We start from the raw sequence: 14,450 nt of genomic DNA on the forward strand, positions 1-14,450 counted from the left end.
TTGTGGTTACTGGAGCAAGTGTAGGATGATTCACGTTAGACCTATGATTTTTGGCCCAGGCCCGAGCCCGAACCCGAACCCGAGCCAATTTCGGGTCGGGTCGGGCCTGAAATGTCACTCATTACGTTCGGGTAGGGTCGGGTTCGGCTTCTCTATCGTTGACAGTTTTTTTTTTTTTTTTTTTTTTTTTTTTAAAAAAAAAAATAAATAGGCTATGTAGGCTGTGCGTTAATAATATTCCACGTCAGTTGATAATCCAGCAGTGCAGTGCCTGCTGCTAGAATGCACGCGCTTTCCCTCGCCTCTCCCTCCCATCACAGTGCGCTGAGGCATTTCGGCCGTGTTTTGGCCACGAGAGACGCGTGGTCTGCAAAAAACAGAGGTCGCCTCATCAACCCGACACATACTGTAGCCTAATAAACTCTTGCAATGGCAATTCAAGAACTCCTTCATTCCTGTTCTGCTGCTCGCGTCGTTGTTCTTCTTTGTCTCGCTGTCTCTCTCTGTGAAAGTGCCGCGCTAGATTTTTAAGGTCGTACTGCTGCTGTGGCTTATGGCCCAATGATCAGCCGGTCAAAATGACGGACGCCCTTAACATTTTCCGCCAACTCTTAAAAAAAGCGTCAATGATGGATTATCGCTTAATGTAACCTCTGTGCACTGCAGTGCAGCATACACAGAAATATAAAAGATGGCCTGCATGTTTATACAGTCTATTTAACTTAGATTTCGTAACAAAATACTTTAATGGCTTTAATTTAAGGGCTTTGATTTGTTATCATAGATCACCCCTCCTTATAAATAAAATTTGAAATTTCGGGCTTCCCTCGGGCTCGGGCCTACACATCCAATAATTAGTCGGCCTCGGGCCGGGCCCGGCCCAATTCCCATGGGCCCATGTCGGTTCGGGCTTGGATTTTTTTACCCGTTCTTACCTCTGATTCATGTCAAAGGTGATTGGTGTCCGTGTGTCTGTGTGACTGTTTTGAGACTGACTGTGTGTCTGTGTGGGATTGAGTGTCTCAGTGTGTAAATCGGTGTGTGTGTGCGTGTGTGTGTCACTGATGTTGCTGTGTTGCAGTTACAGGAGCAGGTGAAGGATGTCCACATGTCGGAGGTGATTGATGTGTACGAGCAGAAGATCTCAGCTCTGGCTGTAAGTGCACTCTGGATTAGCCTGCCTGTTAGTTATTACACTACATTACATCGCTTTATTCAAAGCGAATTACAGATATTTACAGGGTATTGATTATAGCCCCTGGAGCAGTATGGGATAAGGTGCCTTGCTCAAGGGCACCTCAGTCATGGAGTGGAAGGGTGGGATTTGAACCTGCAACCTTCTGATCTAAAACCCATTAGGCCATGGCTGCCCCATTGCAACTTCAACTAATCTCTGTGAACATTGGTCTGCCCAACTTTCCTGGTAAACTCGTAACTTGTAAATGGGGTGGGTATTGGCAACAACCTTAGGATACCATACACATCTCGATACAGGGGTCACGATATTATGCGTATTGTGATACATGTGTATCCCACATATATATTTTTTTACATTTTGAAGAAAACAGACATATGCATGACCATATGTTGCTTTTTAGTTTTTCTGTAGATCAACAGTTTCAGCAATTTGATAAAATAATCATCTGTTGCACATGAAATATCGATACTGGTGCCTCACTCAGTATTAATAAGTGTACCGTGAAGAGGCCCACGTCGATGTATCCCCTTAACGATATTTTGAACACACCCGTTTTGTACAGTGAACCTTTTTCGCAGAGGGCACACCTAAATACCTCTGTATGCAAAGCAGCTGTCAGCTTTGACTTGGCCCTGAACAAAATCATCTGAAAGGGCCCCCTATCCAATACATACAATGTAATGAGAACCCAATTCTGGACCCCCTCTCACCCTGGGCCTGGGACAACTGACCCCTATGGCCTTTTCTTTCACCTGGCTACCAGCCGGGCCCATGAAATGCTCAAATGGGATTGGCCCAGAATCCTGAAATAATTTAAAATGCTAATAATGAATTATAATGAAAGACTGAGGATCAGAGTGATGTTGATGATGATGATGATCAGGGTTGCCAGATGAGTCTGACGATTTCCCAAAAAATGCTCAAAACCCGCCTAGTAGCACAATTCTATTGATTTCTATGGCAAAAATTGGGTGGGTTTTTCTGCTAAATGCCATTTTTACCCCCACACGACCTTCCTAAGCAGCCCAATCTGGCAACACTGATGATGATGATGATGATTGTAATGATGGCAATATTAATCGTAATAACACTACAAATACTACTACTACTACTACAAATACTACTAACACTATTACTACAAATTTAGAGATGCACTGGATCCTGATTTTTAAGATCCTGCCGAATACCGGATCCACTGCCTAAGATCCTACCGGATCCGGAACCGGATACCGGATCCTACGAAAGGGTTGAAACACATAGCCTACTCACACACTTGGGCCCTTTTTATCACGTTGGCTCAAACTATTTTGACTGAAAAGCCTCGGCTACCGGATCCTGGATCCTGGAACCGGATCCGGATCCTGTGAAAAACCCTAATCCTGCTGGATCCGGAACCTTGCATCCGGTGCATCTCTACTACTACTACTACTACTACTACTACTACTACAACAACTTGTACTACTAATAGTATTGTTGTGTGTGTAATCTAAGGAGACTAATAGTACTGTTGTGTGTTTAGTCAAAGGAGAGTCGTCTGGAGGATCTTCTGGAGGCCAAAGCTCTGGCGTTGGCTCAGGCCGACCGACTGCTGGCCCAGTACCGCTGCCAAAGGGCTCAGGCTGAGGCTGAGGTACAGTACACACATGCACACACACACACACACACACACACACACACACACACACACACACACACACACACACACACACACACACACACAGACACACACACACCTGCACACACAGACACACACGCGTGCGCACACATTTGCACACATACATGCATACACACATGCATACACACATGCACGCACACATGCACGCACACATGCACGCACACACGCACACAGACACGCACACACATACACGGACACGCTACATGGTCTTCAACATCAACACGCACATATATCCATGCATGTATGCACAGACACACTCTCAAAGTTGCACACACTCAGTCCTATACAAACACGCTCCCATGTATGCATGCACATGTGGCACTGAACCATGCACATGGGCAGACGCATGATGCATACTGAAACATGGTACATATTACATACATTACTGTCATACAGACCAAGACGCACTCGAACACATGAGCAAACACACCAACTCGTGTTTTTTTGCCTTACTGGGGACCTGCAATGGTAAATAACTGGTGTGCAACAATAGAACAGAACATGCATCTGGTTAACCTTACGACCAGTGTATTACCACACATACAAACTGAAGTGAACTCATTGTCGCGCAAACAAATACAAACGTACTGTATTACCATGCATACATGCAGACACAGTCCGAGCACCTGTAACAACTCAAAGCCTGCAACAAGACACACACACGCGCACACATGCTCAAAGTCTGCAGCAAGCCCACCACAGACTGACCTGAGAAACTGGAACAGAGGTTTCTCACTCAGCACTGTGTGGTGGGCTTCAAGTAACCCCCCTCTCTCTTCTCGCTCGCTCTCTCTCTTCCTCCTCTCTCTCTTCCACCCCTCACTCTCTCTATTACTCTCTCACATACACACTCACTTTTCTACTCTCTCTTCCTCTTCCTCTCTCACTCTCTCTATTCCTCTCTTCTCACTCGCTCTCTCTTCCTCCTCTCGCTCCCCCCGACTCTCTATTTCTTCCTTTCTCACATGTACACTGTCTTTTCTCTCTCTCTCACACACACACACACCACACACTCTGCAGTACCCCCACTCTCTTCCTGCTCTCTCTCTCTCTCTCTCTCTCTCTCTCTCTCTCTCTCTCTCTCTCTCTCTCTCTCTCTCTCTCTCTCTCTCTCCGTCTGTTTGTCTGTCGTTTTCCATGATGCTGTAGTAATAGTTCCACTCAGTGTTTCCTGATGATATTTCCCTTTTCACTGCATTCTCAGCAGCTTCCCCTCACCTCACCTCACCATAACCACATTGACGGCCAACCACATGTGACGGCCCACTCTAGTACCCATGGAGATAGATGGCATATTACTAGTGACATGTTTTGACCCATGTGTCTTCCCACCCCCCCCTCTCTTATCGTTCCATCACATATGGGTGTGCGTGCGTGCGTGTGTGTGTGTGCGCGCTTCCATACATTGTGTGTGTGTGTGTGTGTGTGTGCACGTGTATGTGTGTGACACTAGGCTCGTAAGCTGGGCGGCCTGCTGCAGGAGAGTGAGCGCGGTAAGGAGTGTCTTCAGGGGGAGCTGGGGGAGCAGGTGGTGGAGGTGGGGAGACTCAGGCAGGACATACAGCAGCTGCTGGAGCACAACGCACGACTGCAGGCCGTCTCCGACGAACACCAGGGGCTCAAGGCCTCATACAACCAGCTACTCAACAGGTGAACACACACACACACACACACACACACACACACACACACACACACACACACACACACACACACACACACACACACTTAGTGCACGAAAACACCGGCCGCAACGAGATTCAAGCAACAGAGAATCGCTGCTGTGCAGCACGAGCGATGCGAGCGATAGAAGCGACTAGAGTATGTCCGTTAAAAGCAGAATGCAAGCATTACAACATTGCCATTGGCTGTGGAGGCTGTCGCTGAATCACGTCATTAGACTATTTGCATAACATCGCCAGGAGTTCAGCTACAAACTGCCGCTCGAGTCGCCTCTAGTCTCCTGAATTGCTTTTGTCACATGACTCAATACAAAGTTAAAGTGGAAATGAAGCAGTGACCTAATATAGGGGTCTATAACACCAGTAAGATAAGCCAGCAAATATATATATTTTTTTGAAGTCTGAAATTTAAGCCGTTAATAAAAAAATAAAGCACAAACAAGTAACATTTCTGTTAACGTTTCCAGCCAACAGCGGGTGACGTCACGCGAATGGTAGTCTCCTATTCTAATGCTGTTATGATAGTAGTGAATTAAACATTTGGGACTTGCGTGGCTGATTATGAGCTTATTTGCTTAACCCAAATGAAGCAAGAATACGTGTTTGGGTGGGACAGAACAAATATGAGGCATGAAGGCAGACAAGACATCCCATCACATGAACCACAGGTAAACAAGCAGCTTTTTTTTGCTAAGGTGACAAGTCGCTAACACATTTTGGTATGAGCCAACATGATCACTATTCATAATCGTGCGATGTCGTGCAATGTTGCAGTTCCCTACCTTCATCTTCCGATGATTTCACCAACATTTTCCAAGCACCTGAATTAGGCTACTTTGACATCTCCGTGCCCACGTTTATCGGTGTTATCCAGTCAACAATAATCCAAGGCAACAACGCTATTCCAGCCAGTTTGAGGATGCATCCGCGACTTCAATAACATAATAATTTACTACAATAGATGCAGCTACTTTAAGCATGCCATAACTTAATGTAGGCCATAATAGTTTAACGTGTCATTTCCCTTGGCATCAACTTCAAATCCCCAAAGCTCCTCCAACTCCGAGAGCGAGACGAGAGAGGGGATGGGATAGCCACACACACAGGCTGCGTCCCTTCCCTTCACAAAGCTTTCCAAACTTCCGCCAATTTTGCAAGTTATTTTCTATTACTGAATTGAACCACATAGCCAACTTAAAGACATGGGCTTTCAGATTAGCGTCCAACAATGCAGGAAAAAGACGTTATTGGTGACGGTCTGTCACTACAAACCTATGAGATCGAGCAGCCCCAGTCCTGACTCCTGTCCTATGGTGGATGCAATGGGTGGATGGCTGCAGCTATCCCACCATGCTCGTAGCAAAGGCTTTTTGACACAAAGTGATAATGACACTTGGCATTTCTCTTTCATCTGATAGTAGGTATATAACATAGAAAACCCAGGGACAATGTAAAATGAACCCCTCGTCCTTCTTCAATTTTACTGCCACGATTAGAGTCAGTTAGCGCTGTAGTTAGCAGACGCTAACGTTAAGTGAATGGAAGTTCTACCAAGTTCACCAAGTTCTACCATTCGCGTTACGTAGGCGGCGAACATGGCTGCGCCCTTGTGGCGAAACTCGGTAATAACATGTCATTTTTCAGCAAAACTACTTAAAAGTGCAGTTCAATGAACATCCATTCGTTTATGAAAATAAATAAGCTGCCAAAAAATCATAATAGCTGTCAGTGCTTCATTTCCACTTTAATAACTTCCGTCACTCGGCTCGCTCAGGTCATGGCCAGTGTATTTGTGCGCTTACACACGACTGCAGGCCGTCTCAGATGAATACCAGATACTGAAGTCCTATAACCAGCTACTCAACAGCTGGACTGATATCATTGTGTGTATCAGTCAACCTCTTATAACGGTCACACACACACACACACACACACACACACACACACACACACACACACACACACACACACACACACACACACACACACACACACATACACATGCATACACACTTACTGAGAAATGAACATATGGTTAACACGTCTCCAACCACAGAACAAACAGACAAACGTACGTGTTCAGACAGCCATGTGCATCTGTGTGTGGTCACGTGGCTAAGCTGGCAAGCATGTTCACCCAGACACAGATGGACTGTTGCATGCAAATGACTACCTGTGTCTCTGTGCGCATCTGTCTGTCTGTCAAGTAGCCTAGATCAATGCATGTTTGTCCAGTACAGAAACACACGCGTGCACACAGAGACACATACACACACACACACGCACGCATGCACGCACAGACACGCACACATATAGATGACGAGACAGACGAGACGAGACCATGGAATGAATAATTGAAGAAAATCATTAAAGGAAAAAAATGGGTAACACTTTACAATATAACGTCCTATTCACAGCTTTATAAACACTTTTTAAATAATGAACTAATTATCAACAAAATGTTTACAAATGTTTATAAATGGCCAAGAAATACTATGCTAACACAGCAGACACAGCGCAGTCGCATCGGTCCTGGAAGTTTCTCCTCCAAAGACCAGAGGGCATGAAACCACATATCTCACACAGTAGAAGTTGATTTCCACTCCACCGTGCAGTCATAGTTTGGTTATTACTCATTTACAAACATTTGTGAATGCTTTGTTAAATGTTAATTGATATTAAATGTTAATAAAGTGTTTATAAAGCTGTGAATAGGACGTTATTGTAGTAAAGTGTACCAAAAAAGGTGAGGGTGAAAGACACAACTGAATGGAGAGTTGAAGGTACAAAGAGAAACCAGACACAGACACACTCAGAAACACACACACACACAACACACACACACACACACAGACAGATGCACGCACAAACACACGCACACACTCACACGTACCCTGCAAGCATGGAAATATAAGCGACCACATGTGCTCTGTCAAACGGAAACAGTGGGCCACGTTTAGAAAGCTTTAGCATTGAATGAGCGCGAGTGCATGCGGTCATTATGTCTCCTTCTGCTTACATATGCATTTCTCTCTGCCCATTAATGCATATGGCTGCAGGAATTTCTGCTTATGTTGTGTGTGCCTATTTTGGGTGTGTTGATGCGTGCGTAATATGTGCATGTGTGTTTTTGTTGTGTGCTTGCATGCTTTTTTGTTCATTGATTGTGTTTGTCCACATGTTTGAATAAGTGTGTGTCAGTGTGTCTATGTAGGTGGGGATGTGTGGGTGGATGTTTGTGTGTGTGTGGGTGTGGGTGTGGGGGTGCTGCTGAGAGGTTGCCTGTGTATGCATGCATGAGAAATTAGAAAGTGTGTATGTGTGTGACTTTGCAAGAAAGTCTAACTGTGCAACCGTGTGTGCCTGTGTGCTTGTGAGTCTGACACAAAGTATGCATTAGAAGTTGTGTGCGTGCGTGCGTGTGTGAGTGTACACTTATGAAAGTCTGAAAGAAAGTCTTAATGTGTGTGCGTGCGTGCGTGCGTGTGTGTGTGTGTGTGTGTGTGTGTGTGTGCGTGCGTGCGTGCGTGTGTGTTAGGTATAATGAGACGGAGCGTGCTCTGAGGGATCTGAGGAGTGATCATGCGGCCCTCATACAGACCACTGAGGAGCTGAAGAGGAACTATGAGGCACTCAGACTGCAGCAGGAGAGGTGAGTATGGACACACACACACACACACACACACACACACACACACACACACACACCTCACAGTGAAGACTACACAGAATTCAATTGCATGCCTACCTACGCGCACACACCAAATATTGTAAAGGGTTATTTACTAGCCACTCAAATGTATTTTGTTGTCCAAAATCTAGCCACATGCACACAGTATGTTACCAGCACGTGGAAGGTGACTGGTGGGCATTTCCATCTCAGAGAAGCACACACACACACACTAATTGTCTGTTGTGTGTGTCAGGACTCTGGCTGAGGTGGCGGAACAGGATAAGCTGATCCAGGGTCTACAGGCGGACCTGAAGGACCGGGAGAAGGCCATCGCAGGTCAGTAGACTATGGGGATGGGATGCAGATGAGTCATAACCTTGCTTTATTAAACAGTCAGATTTGTGTTAAATGGTGTTATGGCAATGTAATTTGTGTTATGGTATGTACGTTTATATTATGTGCTGAAACAGACCACATTTTTATATCATTATTCCATTTTTGTAGCTCTAGCAGTTAATGCATTTGATTTAAAAAAATGTTGCTATTCCATCCTCAGGCCTCCAGGGGGAGGTGGCGAGGCAGAAAGAGCAGGCTGAGGAGATGGAGGAGAGCATCAGCATTCTGAGGAAGGAGCTGAACAAGACAGAGCAGCAGAGGAAAGAAGCCAGCATTAAGGTACGGAAAGTGGCCTGGCCGGTTAGACTTGGTTGAGTGGCTTTGTTAAAAAATGTAGGGGGGAAAATGAACAAAGAGACAGAATGGCATGGGTGAAAGGCATAGATCATTGTAGGGTTAAAGAAACAAAATTGAATAGAGGAACTAGATAATATGAAACAAAGCAAAAAGTGACAAAAAACACTGTCAATGATATTAATTGTTGTGTTTTTACTCTTTGCGTGTGTTTTGTGTCCCAGGCCTCGTCTTTGGAGCTGCAGAAGTCCCAGCTGGAGGCCAAACTGCAGAAGAAGGAAGACGAGCTGAACAAGAACATGCATATGATCGCCATGATCCACAGCCTGAGCGGTGGCAAGATCAACACAGACAACGCCAACGTATCACTCTGACACTCTACCTCTCTCTATTATTCTCGTGCTCTATATCTCTCCCCATCTGTCCATTACTCTCGCTCTCTCTCTCACTCTCTTCTGTATCTCTCTCTCTCTCACACACACACATAAACTCTCTCTGCTGGACAAGTTTAGCAAGATCGACTCTTCCCTCTGACATTCCTCACTGGGCCACTCCACACTCCCTGTCGTTTTGTTTGTGTAGATGAATCTCTCCGCCCCTCATTCTCTTTCTCTTTCTTTCTTTTTCGGTCTTCTCTATTTCTCTTCTTCTCTGGCTGTTTTGTTGTCTTGGTTTTTGTGTTTACATTTTTCCTTTTTGCATATCTTTCTTTTTCTCTTCGCTTCTCTCATCATTTTCAGTTGAGAGTAGACGTTAAAATCAGATTCATTCCTTTATAATTTTAATGAATATGCATATATATAAATTAACCAGGGAATGGCTGCTTCTAAAGTAGATGGGCTGTGATGAAGTGTTTTAAGTTAATATGTGTCGTGTTTGTGGTCTGTATGTTTTAAATTGTGCATACCCTTGTCTTTAATGTCAAATTAAAGTCACTATATTACATAGTATTAGTTTTATCCTCTCCAATGTTTATTTTACAAATACGTATTATAGATTAATATTAGTCACAATTAGGGATGCAAACGATTAATCGACTTTAATCGATCAATGCATTAATCGATTAAGAAACATAAATCGCAATTAATCGACAATTCAACTGAAAAGAGACCCAGGTGAAATGGGCATGTGAAGAGTGTGTGTGAAGAGGGGTGTGAATAGTGGGAATATTTAAATTCCCTTTGGATTAAAGAATTCAAATAGACTCAATGTAAATATGGTATTTTATCTCAATTTTTAATTAAAATGTTAAGATTGAGTATTTTTTTGTTTTCGAAACATTGAGATTTCGGGGGTGGAAATGCCGCTTATCAATTAATCGTAAGTCGATCGATAAGGCTATCAACTAATGATTAATGAATTAATCGATAATTTGCATCCCTAGTCAAGTTAAAAGTTAAAGGGACACTGTGTGAGATTTTTAGTTGTTTATTTCCAGAATTCATGCTTCCCATTCACTAATGTTACCTTTTTCATGAATACTGACCACCACCATCAAATTCTAAGTATTCATTATGACTGAAAAAATTGCACTTTTCATACATGAAAAGGGGGATCTTCTCCATGGTCCGCCATTTTGAATTTCCAAAAATAGCCATTTTTAGCTGCAAAAATGACTGAACTTGGACCATACTAGAAAACGTTTGTTTATTACTCAGTAAACTTTCATGTAAAGATCAAATTTGGCAATAGGCAGCCCAGTTTCAATGAGCAGCATAGTTGCAGTACCTTTTTGACCATTTCCTGCACAGTGTCTCTTTAAAAGCCAAATGGTCAGTGTGGAGTTTTATAGGATTAAACAAACAAAGATTTGTTTAAAAAAACAAACATTCTGATTCAATTGTGTCTACGCACAAGCACACACAACATTCTGGCCATTGTGTTAAACAATAGGACATCATTTAAAATACAGGTGAACAAAAAACAAACACTGAGGACAAATACAAGAACTGCAGAAATAGATCAGCTCTGAAAGCTGTGAAAGCTCTGAAATCTCTGAAAGAAGACCAGTTCATATTTTCTAGCCAATACATTGTTCTGACTTATTGATTTATTTAATTTATATCAATGTAGTAGTATTAGTGGTGTTGTTGTTGGTGGTGGTATTGATGTATTTTTATTATCAACTCAAAATAGCCTAGCGAGCTGAACCCATTTTCGGCTGCTAGGGGTGTCTAGATTTCTAGGCTAAACTCAAAGCTGACGACTTGAAATTTCCAATGTGGGGTAATGTAGGGTACTCTCACTGTCACTCATTGATAGTATTCACAAATGTAAAAATCCTTTTACAAAATTGACTGTCAAGAGACACAAATAGGGTCATCTGTTTCATGATAAGCTGACAAACACTAGAAAGGCCTTCTAAAATCAGTGATAAAGCCAACTGACAGAAAGTCTCAACACCACCATGGTATCTATATTCTAAAAGATGGTGGAGCGCACTAGATATTTTTAAAATGTACAGCAATGCAAATAGTTGTTCACAGACAATGAAAAAAAAAGATACATAAAAAAGGCACATGGTTTTTATACTTCCTTACTGGAGGGATTGATTGAAGTTTCTGTCATTTATTTTCATCATCAATCTATAATTCCCAATCTTCAAGAGCTGCAGTCAGGGTACCGAATCTACTGTAGTACTTGTATCTGTCAATAGACTTAAATAAGTAAGCTTAAATTTACTTCATTCATAGATGATCATCTTCCATTAATAGCTCACAAAATGACTCTAAAATCAGTTCACATGATGGTATAAAATATGTTGTAAAAATAATCTTTGAAGAAAAAAAATACTGGATCCTTTTAAGCAGTTCGTAGCATACAGTAGCTTCTTTTCCACCCTCTGTAAAGGTTCAACAGAGAGAAATAGTGAGTCATGTCTAAATCCTATGGGGTACCTAAGTCTCCACCCCTTCCTGTCTCTTCATGGGGCATGGGGTGAGGTGTGAGTGGATGAGTGGTTTTACGACGCCAATCCAAACCTTTTAAAATCCACCTATGCACCACAAATTCACCATGACTTGCCTCGTTCACTTCCATTCAATTTTTTTGCAACTTAAGGCCCCATGGTCAGGAAGTAGAGGGCGTGGTTAAGGTGCCCCATATCTGCAGTACTTTTGACACTCCTTGAGTGACTGATAAAGCTTCGATAAGTCACTGGACTTCATTCATAGGACAATTATTCATAGACGACTATGTTCCCTCTAATGGGTCACACAATGCTCCCAGTTCTCTCTCACTCACTCACTCACTCACTCACTCACTCACTCACTCACTCACTCACTCACTCACTCACTCACTCACTCACTCACTCACTCACTCACTCACTCTTACAAAAAATACTGTATCCACCAAGCAGTTTAAGGTGTAGCTTCAGCTCTGTACACACAGGATGGCACATTTTCTCTTCAACCGAAAAGTGGGTCATGAGTCCTTATCTTGGTCCATAGTGCTGTTGTCTCTAGTCTTAAGAGTTGCTGTCTCCATGTCGTTAGAATTCTCCGTAGTCTAAAAAACATCAAAATCAATTTTACAATGACATCAAGAATTGTATTGATGCCACCATCATCAGTATGTTTTGTTCATTTTTTTTCTTTTTGCTTTTGCACCCATCTGGTCATCACACTGCATCCTTCCCCTGAGGATAAGGATCATTTCCCTCGTTGTTTTTTTCAAGGATTGGAAAGTAAATACTGCATAAATGCTATACATATTTGAACTGAATTAGTGTGCGGTATGAATCCTAATTTCTCATATGGAGGATACCCTGTCATTGGACAATAATAGATTATTACAGGTTTTTTTTACCTTTTTGTTTGTAGTGTTGCCTTGGGGGTTTCTTCTTTTCCAGTATATCACTCCTACCACAATGGCAGCAATGATCACTACTACAGCACAAACAACTCCGACAGGTGCCTTCCATGAACCCTTTCCCAGTGGCGCTGCAACACATGACAACCACACAAATCGCAGAAAAAGCTGGTAAATTCCCACACTGACATGGTGGCATGGTATTTCTCAGAAGTTCCACTGTTCCAACCTCTCAACAATTCTGACCTCTCGACAATTTCCAATTGACAAGCCAAGTTACTCTTATTCTAGATCAAATTCTGATGCTGAAGCGGGAGCCAGGGCTATGTAACCCCCCCCACCCCCCCCATTTGTTTTTAGATAAACCACATCTCACACATAATACACATTTCTAGAATTTGCCCTTTTGATAAATACGGTGGACTGTAAAGCACAAGCACACACAGAGATGGTTAGAAGGGAAAATACACAGCGTCACACCCTGGATGCTAGAAGGCTTTTGAATAAAAACAATACAGCATACACCTACTGCTAGAAGACCGTTTGTTAAACACACTGCAGCATTACGGTACAGATGCTATTAAAAGGCATTTGCTTACCTTTTACTGTGAGGTTTGTTAGTTCTAGGTACTTGAGATCAGGTGTGATCACTTCACAGGTGTATTTCCCACCTAAGTTGTCACTCTGTAACTGCTGGAGTTCAATAGATGATATTGGTATGTATTTCACCCTATTTTCCCACTGCTCGTGCACTTGCGGTGAAGGGCTACTATTGTCAATGGTGAGTATGTCGATGTCATCGTTGAAACGCCATGTGATTCTGAAATCCTCAAGGTTTTGCTCTGAGACAGTGCATGGAATTGTGACTATCTCACCTTCAGCAATGAGGTCTGTAAAATATCAAAATACGTCATAAAATCAGGAAGTAAAATTAGCCAGATACCAACTTGTACAGTACTTCATACAGTCACGGGTAAGTGGTTAGGGCCGGCAGCCTACATTACAATCGTGTTTTGAGCTGGTTAATTTCAGATCCAATCATTTTAAACTTCAGCTGGAATCCCCCTTTAGACAGGCGTAGGCAGACCTAAGCACTATTCTATTCGATGCTAGGAGTATTATGACATACACCTTTAGGCAGACCGGAACCTGGTCAAGTTAAGTGCCCATAGCAACCTATTACATTGGCATATCTCTATATACTTAAAGAATCTCTAGCTATACTGTACACATTCATTCTTTGAAAATATCTGCTAGGTTTCTTGAGATGTAGACAACTTGCTTGTTAAAATAAATACATGTACCATATTTAATATCACAACTATTAAGTATTACGGCAATTATTCAACATTGTACTCAAATGGAGATTCAAATTCAGTTTTAGCTTTCACAAGGCCACGCATTCTGTGGAGAGAGACATTCTTTTGCAATAGTAACTTTTTTTGGTGACCTTGTCCTCCTTTTACACACAGCAACACTATACAGAATAGACAGAAACAATATCTGAGAGTCAGTGTCAGTGCCTGATGACAATGTGGTATGGCATAGCATACCACTTCATCTAGGAAGTCAGGAAGCAAGTGGGAGAGAGAAGGGAGGATTGAGTTATCTCAGGCCAGAATTGAAGATGGGTCCCCAGCATAACACTACAGTGCCTTAGGGCCACAGCCAAGGCCAACTCTGAATGTGCTCTTATTGTAAGTTTTGTGGGGTAGGGTACAA

The 14,450-nt window shown here is 42.8% G+C and overlaps 1 protein-coding gene across 2 annotated transcripts in view; it reads left to right on the forward strand.

The window, feature by feature from the left end:
• cip2a (cellular inhibitor of PP2A) overlaps positions 1-9,866 on the forward strand; it is a 22,257-nt gene extending 12,391 nt beyond the window's left edge. The window contains exons 16-22 of one of the 2 annotated variants that reach the window (XM_063207415.1): positions 1,082-1,156; positions 2,718-2,828; positions 4,327-4,523; positions 8,094-8,207; positions 8,482-8,564; positions 8,785-8,903; positions 9,143-9,866. In XM_063207415.1, coding sequence (XP_063063485.1) covers positions 1,082-1,156; positions 2,718-2,828; positions 4,327-4,523; positions 8,094-8,207; positions 8,482-8,564; positions 8,785-8,903; positions 9,143-9,292 — 849 coding nt within the window. In that variant the 3' untranslated portion in view covers positions 9,293-9,866. The remainder of the gene's footprint in view (positions 1-1,081; positions 1,157-2,717; positions 2,829-4,326; positions 4,524-8,093; positions 8,208-8,481; positions 8,565-8,784; positions 8,904-9,142) is intronic. The other variant, XM_063207416.1, reaches the window with a different exon arrangement.
• Positions 9,867-14,450: the final 4,584 nt, after the last annotated feature.

This window comes from Engraulis encrasicolus, chromosome 9 (assembly GCF_034702125.1).
Source record: "Engraulis encrasicolus isolate BLACKSEA-1 chromosome 9, IST_EnEncr_1.0, whole genome shotgun sequence".
Classification (NCBI taxonomy): domain Eukaryota; kingdom Metazoa; phylum Chordata; class Actinopteri; order Clupeiformes; family Engraulidae; genus Engraulis; species Engraulis encrasicolus.